This window comes from Rhinoraja longicauda, chromosome 6, assembly GCF_053455715.1.
Source record: "Rhinoraja longicauda isolate Sanriku21f chromosome 6, sRhiLon1.1, whole genome shotgun sequence".
Taxonomy (NCBI): domain Eukaryota; kingdom Metazoa; phylum Chordata; class Chondrichthyes; order Rajiformes; family Arhynchobatidae; genus Rhinoraja; species Rhinoraja longicauda.
Genome location: NC_135958.1, coordinates 28,392,357 through 28,405,878, shown reverse-complemented (window position 1 = coordinate 28,405,878; position 13,522 = coordinate 28,392,357). Strand labels below are relative to the sequence as shown.

Sequence of the window (13,522 nt, the reverse complement as noted above, 5' to 3'; positions counted from 1 at the left end):
GGCCCAACGAGTCAATGCCAACCATCGTTCACCCATTCACAATAGTTCTATGTTTTCCCACTTTCCCATCCACTCCCTCCACACTCGGGGCAATTTACAGAGGCCAATTAACCTACAAACCTGCACATCTTTGGCATGTGGGAGAAAACTAGAGGAAACCCACGAAGTCACAGGGATGACGTGCAAATTCCGCACAGGCAGCACCCCAGTTCAGGATCAAACAGGGTCTTTGTTGCCGTGAAGCAGCAGCTCCACCAGCTGTACCACTGTGCAAAGCTTACTAATGCAAAGCTTACTGACTGCAGTGACTTTTGCAGCATGAGCAATGCATAGAAAGTTGAAGCCACAAACAAACTGCTGGAGGAACTCAGCAGGTAAGTCAGCATCCATGGAGGCAAATGGTCAATGAGACCCTTCATATGGACTGCAAACCTAAAATTCAACTGTCTATTTCCCTCCACAGCTGCTGCTTGACCTGCTGAGATCCTTCAGCAGTTTGCTTTTTGCTCCAGGTTCCAGCTTTTTGCAGTCCCTTGTGTCTCCATAGAAAGTTTAAGTTCACATCAAAGATAGACACAAAATGCTGGAGTAACTCAGCAGGACAGGCTGCATCTCCGGAGAGAAGGAATGGGTGACGTTTTGGGTCGAGACCCTTCTCTAGACTGAAGGGTCTTGACCCGAAATGTCACCCATTCTTTCTCTCCAGAGATGCTGCCTGTCAAGCTGAGTTACTCCAGCTTTTTGTGTCTATCTTTGATGTAAACCAGCATCTTCAGTTCCTTCCTACGCATGAAGTTCACATTAATTCAGTGATTCTGTGCTGACTGCGCCCATGAATGCTCCAACAGCACCCCCTATGGTGGAGCAGTGCATTGCTGCTGTCTCCATATCTAACTGCATGAGTGTGGAGAACTTTACCAGTACAGCACAGGAGCAGGCCCTTCAGCCCACAATACCTGTGCCAAACATCATGTCATGATAACCTAATCTTGTTTGCCTGCATATGATCCATATCCCTCCATTGCCTGCATATCTATTTGCCTGTCAAAGTCTCTTAAATGCCACTATCATGTCTCACTATCAACTGCCACACCTGACAGCACGTTCCAGGTACCCACGACCCTCTGTATCATAAAACTTCCCCCACACATCTCCTTTAAACTTTGCCCTTTTCACCTTAAAGCTATGCCCTCTAGTTTCTAATATTTCCACCATGGGAAAAAGGTTCCAACTGCCCACCCTACCTCTGCCTCTCATAATTTATATACTTCTATCAAGTCTTCCCCTCAACCTTCAGCATTCAAGAGAAAACAATCTAAACAATAACCAATAATCATGTGACAGGACTTTAGACGTCAGAGAAACAGCCTGGAAACAGGCCCTTCGGCCCACTGAGTCTGCGCCGACTAGTAAAATAACTTTATATCTTTGTCAGCGCCCTATACGTGGTGACCTTTTGCATACTTTGTGTATGGCATGCAAGACAAAGAATGTCACTGTGTGATAACAAAGGATCATTCATTCAAATACGAGTGGAACCATAAATTCTGGACGGTGTAGAGATTTGACCATGATGTTATTCAATGACAGGGCAGGCTTGAGCAGTCACCTTAATTATTCCGTTTCTCACGTTCTTAAAAATATAAACATCCCTCCACAGAGTCTGCATTAAGGGTCACTGAGTCAAATGTGAAAAGATCACTTACCTCCAGCAGCAAAAGAATAAGAATAAGTTGCAGGATTGGATTTATCTTCCTCCGAGTCTGAATCTCATTCCACTCATTGGCTATGAAGTAGGTACGCCAGATGCTTACCGGTGAGGGGCTTGGTTTGTTTTCTGTAGAAAAGATGTCATCAGTATCATCGGTCTAATTCTTGTTCATCTGACCCATCAGCCAATCAACCCAACCTCACCTGGATCCACCTGTCATTCTGTGTGAACAAGGGTCCTGACCCCAAACGTCACCTATCCAAGTTAACCAAGGATGCTACCTGACCCACTGAGTTACTCCCACACATTGTGTCCTTTCCATCTGCCTCCGCCAATAAAACTTCCCCTCGACTATATCCACCACTTTCTGTCTTTCCACCTATCACATCGCCAGCTCTTGCCCCAGCCCCCCCCCCCCCACCTCTATCTCCCTTTCCTTCCAGCGTTGTGAAGAAAGGTCCCGACCTGAAACAATGTCCGTCCATTTCCCTCCACAGATGCTGATTGAGCCGCTGAGTTACTCAAGCACTGTTTTTGCATAATATCAGTGCTGTCAGCTGCTGCACTCAGTGAGAAAGGCTGCAGTAAATAAACCACCGATGTGACAGGGTCACTTTGTCGGCACCAAACGTGGCGGAGCTTGTGTGCTGCCTAGATGAGGTCAACTATATGATTTTACCAGCTTGTATGCAAAACCAAGCATTTTATTGTCACTGTACCTAGGAAAATGTGACAATAAAGCACCATTGAATCATTGGGGTTAAAAAAAAAGGCAGGGTGCTGGAGTAACTCAGCAGGTCAGGCAACATCTCTGGAGAACATGGATAGGTGACGTTTCGGTTCGGGACCCTTCTTCAGACCAGCATCAGCAGTTCCTTGTGCCTCAATGTTACAGGGTGACTGTGGTCTCAAAGCATCTCTCATTACCTTAAGAGTAAGACTAAAATATTAGAAAAGGACGTGCATACTTCACACATTTCCCAAAGTACACATTAGCAAAGATGTAATTTAGAGGCATAGGCACTATTGTAATGCAGGAAATAAGTCAGCTAATTTGCACTTGTAAGCTCTCACAAACATGATGATGTCCTCCGTCTGAAGGGTCCCGACCTGAACAATTGTCTGTCCTTTACCAGATGTTGCCTGACCCGCTGAGTTTGCTCAAGATTACAGCATCTGCAGTCTCTTGTGTCTACACTAGAATGTTCTGGTTATCTGCTTATGTGTTGTTGATTGAGAGAGAAGTGGCCCACATTGCAGTGGACTATCTGGGTAATGTTAACTCAGCTCACAGTATTGGGAAGGACACTGGATTTATACCTTACCCCATCTTTCCCTTTATAACTTAGCAGAAAGAGATTAAAGCATCCTGGTTGTAAAACCAGCTTGACAACTGATACTGGCAGATACTTTAGGTTAAAACCCCTCTCGTTTCATTCTATTGGGGGCTCTCTGGAGTGAGACGAGAAGAAACAGGTAAACCTGAGGCACAAGAGACTGCAGAGGCTGGAAACTTGAGCAAAAATCAAAGTGAGGGAGGAATTGCAAAGATCAAAACGCTGGAGTTTTTAGGTAAACTTGAGAGTCTGGATCTGGTGAGCAGGGACCAAGACCAACACCAGGAGGTGGGGTGACTTCCACCTTTCAGTTCTTTCCAACGAGCTTCATGTTCCCAAAGATATTCCTTCCCTGAAATGTCGTCACTGTTGCAATGCAGGAACTATGGCAGCCAACTTGTGCTCTGCAAACCAACAACAGGCTTAACCAAACAAAGGCAGAGTTTAGTGGGGAGAAGGCAGGTAAATGTGGCTGAGAGGGAAAAATGGATCAGCCATGATCGAATGATGGAGCAGACTCAATGGTCCAAATGGCCTAATTCTGCCCCAATGAGTTATGAACTCACCTGCTGGTTTAGCCAACTGTCTTCCCTTTGGCTTTTCCCAATCAATCAGGAAGATTGATACTGTCATCTGAACCATGATAATGTGAATTAAGTGCAGTGCCTGAAAGAAAACCATGTTTCAGAACATCAGAGCAGACCAACTTTCAATTTCACCCCTTAGAAACTGGCACTTATATGGTATTATTGTGTCAGGGTCGATCCTGACCTCGGGTGCTGTCTGTGTGGAGTTCCCAAGTTTTCCCTGTGACTGTGTGGATTTCCTCTGGGTGCTCCAGATTTCTCCCACACCTCCAAGATGTTTGGGAGGTTTGAAGGTTAAGTGGTTACTGTAAACTGCTCCTAGCGTGTAGAAGGTGGATGGGAAAGTGGGATAACATTGAATTAATGTGAACGGGTGATCGATGGTCAGCGTAGATTCGGTGGGCCAAAGGGCTTGTTTTTCAATCAATCAATCCTCCCAGAGTTTGGAGCAAACCTGGATGCAAACTAGCTACATCTAACCAGTGTTTTATAAATACTCAATCTATCAGTTTTAGTTTAGTTTGGAGATACAGCGCAGAAACAGGCCCTTCGGCCCACCAAGTCCTCTTTGTATGTCAGATGACTGTAAATTCTCTGTTACCTTTTATTAATTTTTGCGAAGGTTGGGTGCAGAAATCTATTCCAACAAATGTTAATATCTCCCAGAGAAAGACACAAAGTGCTAGTGTAACTCAACAGGTCAGGCAGCATCTCTGGAGAAAAAGGACGTGTGACATTTCGGGTCGGGGCCCTTCTTCAGATTGGAGGTAGAGGGAGATGAAGACTTGGGAGGCCAGAAAAGACCAGGACCAATTAGAGCCAGTCACAAATGCCCTTGGGCAGGGTGTTACCTGGTAGGTCCATTGTTGGCTCGGGACGGTGTTATCTCAGGATTAACAATATAGAGAACTGTAGAACTAGTAAAATGACCCGGGATGAGCATGGGGGGCAACTTTGAATTCTGTAATTTTAAGTAACTTCATCTTATATTCCCCTCCCCTCCCTCCTTGCCCCTTCCTCCTCCCCAATCGTTTTACCAGTTCCACAGCCCTCCCCATGGTTTCTCTTGAGATCACACCTTCCCTTGTGACGTCCTGCCTGAGGTCATTTGTGGCTGGCCCTGATTGTTCCTGGTCTTTTTACGACTCCAGGACTTCATCCCCCTCCCACCCCCACCCCCTCTACTTTCAGTCTGGAGAAGGGTCCCAACCTGAAACATCACCCATCCGTTTTCTCCAGGGATGCTGTCCGACCCGCTGAATTACTCCAGCTCTTTCTGCCTCTCTTTGGTATAAACCAGCATCTGCAGTTTTGTGTACGTCATTCTAAAGGGTAGGTGGAACGAACGTGCAAAACCCATAGCAAGCATGGTGCATATGGTGTTGACCTGAAGTATCTGCTGGAAGAGGTTCGTCAGAGCCTTATGACCTTAACACCCACCTTCAGTGCAAAAGCACAAGACACGTAGATGATGAAGCCGGTTTCAATCTCACTACCAGCAGGTGGCAGCGTAATCTCAACTGTGGACTGCTGGCCCTGTGGAAACACATGCAAGAGTTGTTGTCAACCAATGTAGAGTCTTCACACCAATACAATACAATACACTACAATATATATCTTTATTGTCATAGTACAAGGGTACAACGAGATTGGGAATGCGCCTCCCATACGATGCAATAAATTAATTAGCTAATCAGTATTAATTTAAACAGCCCAATGAAACAAATTAGAAACAGTTTTAAAACAGAATAAAGTGCAAGTAGATCTGTGCCGTTTCACTGTGCGATGTGACCATCCGGCTCAGCAGGACCGGTTCATGGCAGCTATGGCCCTGGGGATGAAGCTGTTCCTGAGTCAGGAGGTGCGGGCATAGAAGGCCTTGTAGCGTCTGCCCGATGGTAGAAGTTCGAACAGACTATTGCAGGGGTGTGAGGAGTCTTTGTGAATGCTGGTGGCTTTTCTGAGGCATCGTGTGTTGTAGATGCCCTCCAAGGCTGGTAGCTGTGTTCCGATAACCTTCTGAGCTCTATGGACTACCCGCTGAAGAGCTTTCCTCTCTGCCTCCGTGCAGCTGAGATACAACACAGGGATGCCATGTGTTAGGATGCTCTCTATGGTGCAGCGGTAGAAGGTGGTCAGCAGCTGTTGGGGTAGACCAGACGTTTTCAGTGTTCTTAGGTAGAACAATCGTTGCTGCGCCTTCTTGACCAGCGCAGCGGTGTTAGTGGACCATGTGAGGTCCTCCGAAATGTGAGTGCCCAGAAACTTGAAGCTGGACACTCTCTCCACACTATCCCCATTGATCATGCTCTGAACGTTAAATTTCTTTTGATTCGGTGCTGGAGAATTCGCCTAGTAATCCCAAGAGAATCACTGTCAAAACTGAACTAACATCACTGTGATCATTCCTCCGGGTGCTCTGGTTTCCTCCCACATCCCAAAGACATGCGGGTTCATAAGATAATTGGCCTCTGTAAATTGCCCCTAATGTGTAGGGAAAGTGGGATAACATAGAACGAGTGGTGAATGGGTGATCGATGGTCGGTGCGGACTCAATGGGCCGAAGGGCCTGTTTCCATGCTGTATTTCTAAGCTAAACTCTACATTAAACACTGGCTGCAGCTTCTGACAGCCCCATAACCCTCAAACACCTGCGTTCCTTCCATTCTGGCCTCCTTTATGCATGCATCAAAAGGCAGTGTAGGCCTAACAATCTGAAGGTACCACTCCCAATTTCTCTATCCTTTCTGTGGTGTCAGAAGTCTGGATTAAATACCTGAAGACAAATTCAATTCTAACTGTTGGAACTGGGGAACCTGACATCCATTAAGTAAATATGGAATAAAAAGCTAGTTTTGGTCAATGTGACTACACCATCAATGCAAGAAGCCATTCGCCCTTGAAAATAGCTCAGCAAAGGCCATTTAATAATGAGGTAATAAATAGCAAACCTACCCATGACATCCATGATTAAAGACAACTAGCTCAACCTACAATGAACTTATGGTCAAGTGTCAAATTTCCATCAATAGTCCTTGGAGTCATAGGATCCTGCAGTGCAGGAACAAGCTCCAGCCCATCTCATCCATGCCAAGCAAGATGCTCCATGTATCGAGTCCCACTTACCCGTGTTTGGCACACATACCCTAAAACCTTTCCTGTCCATGTAACTGTCCAAGTCTCTTTTCAATGTTGTTATCGTACCTGCCTCAGCTACCTTGGCTGGCAGCTCGTTCCATCACCCTCAATATGAAAAAGTTGCCCCTCAGGTTCCTATGAAATATTTCCCTTCTCACCTTAAACATAAGTCCCACAAACTGTTTCTGTTCATTTTCATTTTTTAAATTACAAAAATTAACTTTATTCAGAATAAATAAAATATACAAAACAAAAATTTTGCAGAAACTGTTCAGGCATTCTCAGTCTCTAGACATTCAATAGTGTCATACTCAGTGGTGTTTCCACATTTCTCTAAACAAAATACCCTTGCCACTCATGTGCCCCCCGGGGTGATATCCCTTCCCTTGTTTGAGGGGTGTCTCCATCGGACCCTGCCCCTCGATGTCCAGCAGTGGAAGGACCCTAGACTGTGGCCCTCCCCCACAGAGCCTTGATATTGGCTGTACCGAGCTTCAGTGCGTCCCTCAGCACGTACTCCTGCAGTCTGGAGCGGGCCAGTCGGCAACATTCCCTGACAGACATCTCACTCTGCTGGGAATCAATACATTTCAGGCAGACCAAAGAGAGTCTTTTACAGAGCTGAAGATCTTCCAGCAGCACTTGAAGTCCGTCTCCAAGTGTGTCCTCAGTTTTGTTCATTTTCAACTGATGAACACTTTGGGTTACTAGCAGTTCTCTGGAACAGAATTCTGTCATAACTCGAAGACTACATGTACTATTTTAGGACAGTGCTAATACTTCAATGTTATTTTTTTTTAAAGCTGTGAAGTATTTTCAGATTTACTGTAAGCTTGAGGCATTTCCTGAGGCTCTACATAAATGCAGAAATGTTTTCATCTGGTGTCACACCAGTGAGAGAGTTTATCCATCGGGCTGAAATCAAGCAATAACCCTTACCTTGTAAGCAATAAGCCAGTAAACACCGGTACCATACGTAACAAGGAAGAAGGTGTTCGACAGGGCTCCAGCAAAGTAGGCAAGATATTTCACAATAGTCTGCACAAAATAAGAGAGATAGTGATGGCCAAACATTGATCTAAGCAACAATGACTATTGAAAGAATAGCTGAAACATTGCTTTGAAAATAAATCAATTTTACTGTTTAGTCGACTTTGGACTTTACTTTAGAACTACAACGTGCAAACAGGCCATCGGCCCACTTAGTCCCTAGTGTGTAGGATTTAACCAGTGCGCAGGTGATCGTCGGTCTGTACGGACTTGATGGGCTGAAGGGCCTGTTTCCACGATGCATCTCTAAATTAAACTAATCAAGGACAAGTCGCACCCTGGCCACTCTCTCTTCTCCCCTTTCCCATCAGGCAAAAGGTATAGAAGTGCGAAAACGCACACCACCAGATTCTTCCCAGCTGCTATCAGGCAACTGAATCATCCTACCACAACCAAAGAGCAGTCCTGAACTACTATCTACCTCTTTGATGATCCTCGGACCATCCTTGATCGGACATTGCTCGATTTACCTTGCACTAAACGTTATTCCTTTCTCATGTATCTGTACACTGTTAAAGGATCGATTGTAATCATGTATTGTCTCTCTGCTGACTGGTTAGCAAGCAACAAAAAGCTTTTCACTGTTCCTCGGTACACGTGACAATAAACTAAACTGTTGGGTTCGAGGCTGCAGGGTGCGTGGACATGGAATGGTGTGACGGTACTGGGCTGGGGACATGCTGGCCGTTTGTCTCCCTCAACATCACCATCCCCATCCATCACACTGTGCCTGGCCTGCTCTTACCACAACATCGATGAACTCTAGTCCACTCCTCCGTCTCCAGCTGCTGGTCTCCAGCATGGCAGTGAACACAGCCAAAGAACCCAGGACCCCCAGAGCGATCTGTAGAGGAACCACAATCAGCGGGTCAGAGACAAGGAGAGCACTTCGCAGAGAAGGGAGAAAATGCTTCAAGGAAGCTGGTGCAATATCGCTGTCAGTAAACTTGTACATGGGTTTTAGTGTTGCGATTCACATTATCATCTCAATGCATCAACGCTATTTAAGGAGATGCTGAGCAGTGGAAATGGGGTGACAATTTCCCAAAAGGTCTCAGCCCACTTACGTCAAATAAAATTTCTGAAGAAGAGACGTCACCTAAGCATGTCCTCCAGAGATGCTGAATTACTCCAACACATTGTGTGTTTTTTTTGGTAAACCAACACCTGCAGTTCCTTTTTTCTACTCAATACAATTTCTGTCGCCCAGTCCCCAACCATCCGGTGTGCTCTCGACGAGGCGGGGTTTTGATTATACTGCTTTGTTTAACGATGATTGAAGGATGTGGGGATCACTGACACGGCCAGCTTTTATTGCATGCAACAAAAAACCTTTTAACTGTACATCGGTACTCGTGACAATGAACTAAACTAAACTAGGGCGGCACAGTAGAGTGCGGTGGAGTTGCTGGCTTACAACAGCAGTAGACCCGGGTTCGATCCTGACTACGGGTGCGGAGTTTATACGTTCTCCCCGTGAACGCTTGGGTTTCCTCAGATCTTCGGTTTCCTCCCAGACTCCAAAGACGTGCAGGTTAATGGGCTTGGTATGAATGTAAATTGTCCCTAGTGTGTGTAGGATAGTGTTAATGTGCGGAGAACGCTGGTCGGTACGGACTCAGCGGGCTGAGGGGCCTGTTTCCACGCCGTATCTCTGAACTAAACTTAAGAAAACTATTGGCCACCTTTTGGTGGTGACCCACATTGCTAACCAACTTCTGTCCTTCCGATGGAGGATGAGGGTCTGGCCACTGTACTAATGGGTCGAGAGGGCCAGGATTATGATGGAGCAGTGATATATTTCCAAATCAGGATTGTGAGCGGCTTAAGGGAAGTTAGTGCCTGCTACCTATCAGTTTAGTTTAGTTTAGTTTAGTTTATTGTCAGGTGTACCGAGGTACAGTGAAAAGCTTTTTGTTGCGTGTTATCCAGTCAGGGGAAAGACTATACATGATTACAATCAACAGTGTACAGATATACGATAAAGGGAATAACGTTTAGTGCTAGATACAGTCCACTCTGGGTGTGGGGGGAGTTTTTCTACTGGTTAGTTACAAGTTACAGTTGCTATTGACAAACCAACTATCAGGACTGCTGAGGAACCTGTTTAAACCTGCCAGATTAAAGAGTTTATTTCCAGTAGTAATTACATGCTGCACACGGCTGCTAACATTTGCAAAATGACTCTTGACAAGGTTTAGTTTAGTTTATTGTCACATGTACCAAGGTACAGCAAAAAGTTTTTTGTTGCGTGCTTGGCAGTCTGCGGAAAGACTATACATGATTACAGTGGAACTGTACTCAGTGTACAGAAAGAGGATAAAGGGAATAATGTATAGTGCAAGATTAGGTCCAGTAAAGTTCAGTTAAAGACAGTCTGAGGGTCTCCAATGAAGTAGATGGTAGCTCAGGACCACTCTCTAGTCTTTGATAGGGTGGCACAGCTGCCTGATGACAACTGGGAAGAAACTGTCCCTGAATCTGGAGGTGTGCATTTTCACACTTCTGGACCTCTTGCCTGATGGAAGAGGGAGAAGAGGGTGTGAGCGCTTGTCTTGCAGAACGGTAGAGGTTGTGGGTTTGGGAATAGCCGAGACAAGTAACCCTTTGAGTAAATCATACACAATGAAGTTGTGATCTGCTGTTGGCAGGGAAATAAGCCCTTATGTTGGCAGTTTCCAGTAGTCAGGATCAAACCTGGGTAACTGGCGCTGTGAGGCAGCAACTCTACTGCTGCGCCATCGTCCTGCCATGTAAGGTATCTCTGGGATAAAAGCGAGATTGTGGATCTGCACTGACATTTGGTGATCAGTGTCAGTGTGAGTGTCATATCATATATATACAGCCGGAAACAGGCCTTTTCGGCCCTCCAAGTCCGTGCCGCCCAGTGATCCCCGTACATTAACACTATCCTACACCCACGAGGGACAATTTTTACATTTACCCAGCCAATTAACCTACATACCTGTACGTCTTTGGAGTGTGGGAGGAAACCGAAGATCTCGGAGAAAACCCACGCAGGTCACGGGGAGAACGTACAAACTCCTTACAGTGCAGCACCCGTAGTCAGGATCGAACCTGAGTCTCCGGCGCTGCATTCGCTGTAAAGCAGCAACTCTACCGCTGCGCTACCGTGCCGCCCAACTAGTTCAAAATATGTATAAAATGCATTTTTCTCAGAACTCATGGAGATCATTAAATATCCCTGACGATGACAAACCGTGCTGCCCTACACAGCATGATGCATATTACATGCCCTACACATGACATGGGATGGTGGAGGGAGCCCTTGGTGTGAAGATGGGCCTGCCTTTGCTGCCTGATGACCATTTCATCTCAATGGAAACCCTGCAGTTAGCATTGGAAACGGTGCAGGACCCAAGCTGGCCGGCCTGTAATCTGCTCACTATCAACTGCTTATTGACTCTGTTTTCATTGTCCACATTTAGTTAATATCAAGTCCACAAAATAAACCTTCATCCCTCTTGTTGACAGAGAATATCGGAGGAACAAAACCGCACTGTTTACATGAACAGCAAAAGCTAGAGGCAAAATCTGAAACCGATAACTTTGAGCATACATTCACCAAACATTCAAGGCTGGAACATTATTTTTAGGCTTGAATGACTGTTTACAAACGTTACCCAAACCCTCAGCCACCTTCAACAGGCTCGGGCATTGTTGACCCGCTGGGTTAATTGACAACATTTTGTTGAATAGTCCACGCACTTGATTGTTTTTAATCGACTCCCTCTGATGAGATGTTTGAACCACAACCATCCTCTATGACTGAGGATTTTTTTGCAACACAGTATGAACCTTGTTCAGGTTACTGTGCACAAAGCCTTGAAAAGAAACCCATTAAATAGAGCAAATCAGACAGATCAACATTGTGTGCTGGTCTCCATAAATTCTTATCGCATCTGTTACTCTGTAACAAGTGGTGGAATCGTTTTGCTTTAGTTTTTTGTTTTAGTTTTTAAAGATACAGCGTGGAAACAGTGCCTTCATCCCACCGAGTCCACTCCAACCAACAATCGCCTGTACTCTAAGTCTATACTATCCCACGTTTACATCCTACACACTAGGGGCAATTTTTAGAAGCCAACTATCCGACAAACCTGCACATCTTTGGAACGTGGGAGGAATCCTGAGCACCCAGAGAAAACCCACGCGGTCACAGGGAGTACGTACAGACTCCACACAGACAGCACCCTTGGTCAAGATCAAACCCGGGTCTCTGGCGCTGTGAGGCAGCAACTCTACCACTGCACCACTGTGCCCTCAAATTACCCGATTGTAGATCTCGTTGGCAATGTCAACATATATTGTCCATCCTTAAAGGCTCTAAACTAAGAAGGAAGTCAACAGTCCCCCACACTGGATCAGAGGGTCACATATGGAATGGCAGATACCTCCCCCACAGAACATCAATGAACCAGATAGATCTTCCGCACAATCCGCTAGTTTCATAGTCAGCATTACTAAGACCAGCATTATTTTAACTGCAACTTTATTTGGTTACTTGAATTTAAATTTCCTAGCTATTGTAGTCATGGAGTCATTCAGCATGAAAACAGGTCCTTCGGCCCAACTTGCCCACGCCGACCAACAACCCCATCTACACTAGTCCCACCAACCTGCTTTTGGCCCATATGCCCCTAAACATTTGTTCATAAGTGATAGAAGAACTAGGCCATTCAGCCCATCAAGTCTACTCTGCCATTCAATCATGGCTGATCTATCTCTCCCTCTCCACCCCATTCTCCTGCTTTCTCCCCATAGGATAGGATAAGTAAACCTATCCTAACCATGTATCTGTCCAAATGTTTCTTAAACATTGTGATAGTACCTGCCTCAACTATCTCCTCTGGCAGCGTGTTCCATAAACTCACCGCCCTTTGTGTGAAAATGTTTAGCCCCACGGGTTCCTATTAAATTTTTCCCCCTTTATTTTAAACCAATGTCCTCTGGTTCACAATTCCCCTGCTCTGGGTAGAAGACTCTGTATATTTACCCTCTCTATTCCTCTTATGATCTTATACATCTCTATAGGATCGCCCCTCAGCCTCCTGTGCTCCAAGGAATAAAGTCCTAGCCTGCTCAACCTCTCCCTGTAGCTCAGTCCCTCGAGTCCTTGCAACATCCTCGTAAAATCTTTTCTTCACCCTTTCCAGCTGTTTGAACTTATGTCCTTGGGTCAGTGATCTTGAAATTTGGCTGCTAATCAAGATCCTGATCATCGCACCTCCATGTCGCCTTGATTAATACTATCCAATATCAATGGTGACCAACTTAACAATGGGACTCAAGGGCAGGGTTTATTTGGAGCCACTAGGAACTGCGGATGCTGGAATCCTGAGTAAAACAGAAAGTGCTGGAGTAACTCAGCAGGTCAGGCAGCATATGTGGAGGGAATGGATTGTTGAGGACCTCACACTTTACACAGTTTTATGATATTCCCCAATCCAACCCATGTATCGAATTACATTAAGTGCTGGAGTAACTCAGCGGATCAGGCAGCATCTCTGGAGAATGTGGATAGGTGACATTTCGATGTACCTGACCCACTGAGTTACTCCAACACTTTGCGTGCCTTATTTTGTAAACCAGCATCTGCAGTTTCGTGTTCGTCTATCTAATGATATTACTGTGTCAGTCAATGAAATGGAGGCAGGGTGGGACTTGAAGCAGAGCTG

The 13,522-nt window shown here is 45.5% G+C and overlaps 1 protein-coding gene across 2 annotated transcripts in view; it reads right to left on the bottom strand.

Annotated features, from left to right (window-relative positions):
* The window catches only part of LOC144594842 (meckelin-like), an 82,139-nt gene that overhangs the window by 25,933 nt on the left and 42,684 nt on the right, over positions 1-13,522 (bottom strand). For both annotated transcript variants that reach the window (XM_078401750.1, XM_078401751.1), the window contains 5 exons: positions 8,569-8,667; positions 7,713-7,811; positions 5,076-5,171; positions 3,615-3,714; positions 1,707-1,837 (listed from right to left, as the gene is read on the bottom strand). In XM_078401750.1, coding sequence (XP_078257876.1) covers positions 1,707-1,837; positions 3,615-3,714; positions 5,076-5,171; positions 7,713-7,811; positions 8,569-8,667 — 525 coding nt within the window. The remainder of the gene's footprint in view (positions 1-1,706; positions 1,838-3,614; positions 3,715-5,075; positions 5,172-7,712; positions 7,812-8,568; positions 8,668-13,522) is intronic.